Genomic DNA, 5,482 nt, shown 5'->3' with positions numbered 1-5,482 from the left:
AAAAAATTTCTTGATTTCTGAACTGTGCTTTTATGTTCTGTAAAAGCAGGTTGTCTCAAACAAATCTTTAACTGCAGTGCCTGTGGATCTGCATGGCTAACTAGCTAGAAGATCTCCAGGGGAAATTTTTTCTTCAGTGTAACCAAAATATGTCACTTGGATTTTGACTTTTTACTATTACAGAAAGCTGATTTCATGATGCAAAAATCATTTGTTTCAAAGCATGACAATACAGGATGCTTGGTGTAGTTCATTTCCCTACAGAGACGTGACCTAAGAAATTGTTTCATTTTGAACAGCATTACCTTTTCAAATAGAAAGTGATTGATCCAAGGGCTATCCAAACAATTTTATCATTATTTCTTCAGCTTCTGAAAGTAATAACAGAAAAACTGTCTAAACATTGTATGTAGACATAGTCTAATCTTTTAAAGGGCAGAGAAACTACGTTGACCCTACTTTTCCACCTGTAAAACTAACCTTTTTCATCCAAACCCATGCTTTATAATCAGCTTTTTGCCATGCTTCACAGTCATGCAGCTCAAGGAATCGTCCACATCTTCCAGCTACAGAAGGAGGATATGGGGAACTAAAGTTATGCTGGGAGGAAAGTGAGGTCTTCTGGAATAAAGATTGGTCCATTTGTAGGTTTTCAGGAGTTCCTTGATGTTGAGGAATGGTTAAGTGAGGTGGGACATGTGAATGTGGGGCAATTGGCAGGCAATAAGCTAATAAAGTACCGTACTTAGTTTACATGGATCTGGGCACGTACGCAGGTGGCTGAGAGCCAATCAGGATCAAGAACACGATGCCCTTAGGCGATTGGACAGACCCCCTGGGGCAGGACGGTAGCAACTGCATAGCGCGGGAAAGTGTTAGCCAATCCTAAGTTTAGTTTAAGAATGTTTACGAGTTTCGGAATAGATAAAAGGCGACTGAGCTATCCATTAAAGTTGAAGTTCACTGTTCACTCATATTGAGCGTCTGTGTCTTCCTCCCGTCGACAACAAATGGCGCCCGAACAGGGACCGATCTGAACGGGAACAGGGACTCGGCTGGAGTTGAACCTGCGAGCCACGGTTGGACGGGATACGGGGACCGGTCCTGCAACGCAGCTCAGGAGGTGAAAAGGATTAAAAATTGTCGAATCCCCGCACCCGAGGCCTGAAAGGCGAAAGGGACGAAAACTTCGAATCCCCGCACCCGCAGCTCGGAAAGGGAGTCCTCGCACCCGGGACGAGCCCATAGAGGGTCCCGCCGGAACGCGCCGCCGAGGTCTTGCAAAGGCTGCAACGGTACCGACGTATATAAAGGTATGGAGAGGCAAGCGGCGTATGATTTGCTCAAATGCTTTTTAGAAAAGCGGAGCACACAGGGTATACATTGTAAAAAGGAATTGCCAGAGTTATTAGCTTATGGGGTAGCTAAGGGTTGTTTTTTAAATCCTGATATGGTGTTTGAACAAGCAGAGTGGAAAAAGTTCGGGGACAAACTGTTTGATGAGGTGATTAGTGATAACAAGGTGGCGAGAAAATTAATGAAGCCATGGAGGGCGGTAACTAATGCGTTAGCAACACATCAAGCTGAACAAAAAATAGCTGCTGCCGCAACCGAGCGATTAGGATCATCCAGTCAGAATGGGGGGACTTCTGCTGCTTCCTCTACTCAACAAAGAGCTGAGGAACAGTCTTACCCCTCTCCACCATCATATAGAACAGTTATAATTCCACAGGGGACCTCGGGTGGCTGGGAAACGTCTGTACCCGTATCAGGGGAAGAAGAACCTTCACAGCCACCGACAGCCCCACCCGCACAATTAGAGAAAGGAGAAAGGGTGGGTGGGGAATCGGGAACAAGTTCATTTTCGACAAATCCATTTAAATCCAATTTACAGGATAGGGAGGAGGCATGGAAAAGAATAGCTCATGAGGCAATGAAGGATGGGAATATCGAGATAGCAGCACAGATAACAACAGCCTTCCCGGTGGTGTACTCACCTCCAGATGCACAGGGAAATGTACAGGCTCAGTTGACTAATTTGGATTGGAAGTTATTAACACAATTACGATCTACAGTAAATGAGTCTGGACTAAAAGGAGAACCTACTCGTCAAATGTTAGACTATATTTGGGGAACAAATATTTTACTCCCAGGAGATATTCGCAGCATAATGAAATTAATCTTAACACAGCATCAACAACTTTTGTTTAATGCACATTGGCACAGTGTCTGCCAAGAGGCAGTAGCGATGATACGAGCGCCTGGAGATCCCCTGTATGGTGTTACATTGGACGAATTAATGGGTATGGGACCATATTTTAGAACAGAGGCGCAGGCACTTTTGGGACCGGACAAAGCTAAGGTATCCATGAATCTAGCCAGAAGGGCATTAGAACAAATTAGAGAACCAGGGGGAATACCGTCCTACATGGGAATTAAACAGGGTAGGGAGGAACCATTCGGGTTGTTTATCGATCGAGTAGCAAATGCAATACAAGCCGCGGGAGTTCCCGATTATCTTAAAGGCACTATATTAAAGCAATGTGCACTCCAAAATTGTAACCCTTCAACTCGAAGTATATTAGCTACATTGCCGAGTACTTGGACAATAGAGGAAGGATTGGAAAGAATGTCTCAGGTACCTGTAGGTCCACAGGCTATGTTAGTAAAAGCAGTAAAACAATTAGGTGACAATATGAAGGAGCAGTCTAAAGTGCTTGCCGCCCTTGCACCTTTGCAAACCCCCGGAGGACGTTCTAATGGCCGAGGATCGGCGCTGCCGCGCCGTTGTTTTCGGTGTGGTATTGCGGGACACATCAGACGGGAGTGTAAAACAGAATCAGTGTGGTGCCAGAACTGTCAATTAAATACTCATAGCACTTCGGCATGCCGACGAGGTGCGTCGGGAAACGGCCGGAGCAGCGGGAAGAGCCGCCCCGCGACGACACAAAAAGCGGCTTTTGCGACAACGGCAGCAACAGCACCGGCACCATCTGCAGCGGCTCCCTCTTTCTCCGACCAGCCACCAGAGGGAGCCCCGGCCTGGATTGGGCAACAGTAGTCGATGTGACTTTATTGGATTCGAGACCCACCAGGGTAAGGACAGGAGTTTTTGGACCAATTATTATTAATGGTGAACCTGTGGGAGCTCTATTAATAGGGAGATCGTCTGCCACTGTGAATGGATTACAAATATTAATTGGACTTATTGATAAGGACTACCTTGGGGAAATACAAGTTATGGTTTCTGCAATGTTCCCTCCAATTCATGTGCCGCAGGGCACAAAAATAGCACAATTAATCCCATTGCCTCATCTTGCTGAATCGTTAGCACCAGAATCTGGAAAGTATCGAGGACAGGGAGCATTTGGCTCCACGGGAAAAGTGGTGCTATTGACACTTGGTATGCGTCAAAGACCCCGACAAAAGGTCGCTGTGTGCTTAAAGGATGAAAAAATACAAATTGAGGCATTGTTGGATACTGGTGCTGATGTATCGATAATTAGCACAAAAGATTGGCCATCACATTGGCCTACATTTGAGTCTAGTGCCACGGTATCAGGAGTAGGAGGTATGATTCTTGCTCGTTGATCACCAGTGCTGCAATGGACAATAGGTGATAAGGTGGTAAATTGCAGTGTATCCATCTTATCACTGCCTGAGGGAGTACAAGCGTTAATAGGGCGAGATATCCTTGCCCAAATGGGAGCGGTTCTCACAACAAATCATCAAAATTTTTAGGTGTGGCCATTGCTCGGACTTTCCCAATCCCACTTAAATGGAAAACTGATGAACCTATGTGGGTTGAACAGTGGCCACTAAAACGGGAAAGTCTTTTACATGCTCATAAATTAGTACAGGAACAGTATCAACAAGGGCATCTGAGACTGTCAACAAGCCCTTGGAATACTCCGGTTTTTGTGATTCCCAAAAAATCAGGGAAATACCGTTTGCTACACGACTTACGAGCAGTTAATAGTCAAATGTGTGCTATGGGAGCACTGCAACCTGGGTTACCTAATCCTGCTATGATACCAGAAGGGTGGAAATTGTTAATTGTAGATCTTAAAGACTGCTTTTTTACAATTGCATTACATGAAAATGATAAACAGAGGTTTGCTTTTACACTCCCTGCCATAAACTGTGAAGGGCCTTGTCAGAGATTTGAGTGGACTGTATTACCTCAGGGCATGCGTAATTCACCTGCTTTATGTCAGCTCTATGTCGATGCGGCACTTCAACCAATTCGCCGCGCATGGCCCAAAACGATAATTTACCATTACATGGACGATATTTTGCTAGCCCAGAAGGAGATATTTTCCCTGCAACAGAAAAATGCTCTGGCAGCTGCTCTTAAACAAATGGGACTGGTAATTGCACCAGAAAAAATTCAGGAGGCAAGCCCCTGGAAGTACTTGGGGTGGAAAATTACAGATTCCACTATCCAGCCTCAGAAACTTACCATCCAATCGAACATCAAAACCCTCAATGATGCTCAAAAACTGCTAGGAGATTTACAATGGATTAGGCCAGTGGTCGGAATTCCAAATGAACTGTTGAATTCCCTTCGGCCATTATTAAAAGGAACCGACCCTGCCACAAAGGTAACATTATCAGAAAAACAATCAGAAATATTACAACAAATTGCATCATTGATTACAACGCGTGTCACACATCGACGCATACCTGACAGGCCACTCGATCTTACTATTCTGTGTGGGTGCTATCACACAGCAAAAAATAAAAACGGGGGAGACGGGAGTGGAAACTGTGGTATTGGAATGGATAGCTCCCCCATTGCAACCCCGAAGAACAATTCAAGATGTGTTATTCTTAAATGTCCAGGTGTTTTGTGTTGAAAGTATTTATGTAAGGGTAAGGTTTTAAAACAAAGTGTTGCAAGTCACTTCACGAGGAACACAATGAGAGGCAATACTTGTTTGTTTGCTTATCATTCTAAATTATATTCTTGTGGTATGATTGAGGTTGTGGTATGATTGAGAGTGAGATGTGCCAGAGGCCTCTGGGTGTGCAAGTGTGCTCTGGGTGTGCAAGTGTGCTCTGGGTGTACAAGTGTGACCTGAGTGTGCAAGTGTGCTGTGTACTGTGTTAGTGAGAGCGCATTTATTGCCATAGTACAGGCTGAAATCATAGGAAATTAGTCATTGTGTGAAGTAGCCACTTGGAGAAACTTAAGGGAATGTACTGTTTAAAACTTTTTGATCGTACTGAGTCAATGCACAAATCTATTACTTTCTTGAAAGAGCACATGAGAAAGAGTCAATATGGTATCAATCCTTTCCATCAATGGTTCACTGGTTTGTTTGAAACAGTGCATAGATGCTTACTGGGATTGATCAAGGAGGGATTGAGGATTTTGTTCGCTGTGGTGTCAATCATCATTGCATGTAGTATTGTGATAAATGTGGTTGTAGAGTTACTTGCAAAAATGTTACAAAATGTTATAGAGATTTTGAAGTGG

The 5,482-nt window shown here is 44.2% G+C and overlaps 1 protein-coding gene across 1 annotated transcript; it reads left to right on the top strand.

The window, feature by feature from the left end:
• The first annotated feature begins 758 nt into the window (after nt 1-758).
• Nucleotides 759-5,482, top strand: LOC311431969 (uncharacterized protein). Its single transcript, XM_084510010.1, has 2 exons — nt 759-3,096; nt 5,469-5,482. The coding sequence occupies exon 1, from the start codon at nt 1,316-1,318 to the stop codon at nt 3,059-3,061; it is 1,746 nt and encodes a 581-aa protein (XP_084366136.1). The 5' UTR covers nt 759-1,315; the 3' UTR covers nt 3,062-3,096; nt 5,469-5,482.

This window comes from Aythya ferina, assembly GCF_964211825.1.
Source record: "Aythya ferina genome assembly, chromosome: 2".
NCBI lineage: Eukaryota > Metazoa > Chordata > Aves > Anseriformes > Anatidae > Aythya > Aythya ferina.
The sequence above is the reverse complement of the archived record's forward strand: the minus strand, read 5'-3'. Positions and strand labels throughout refer to the sequence as shown.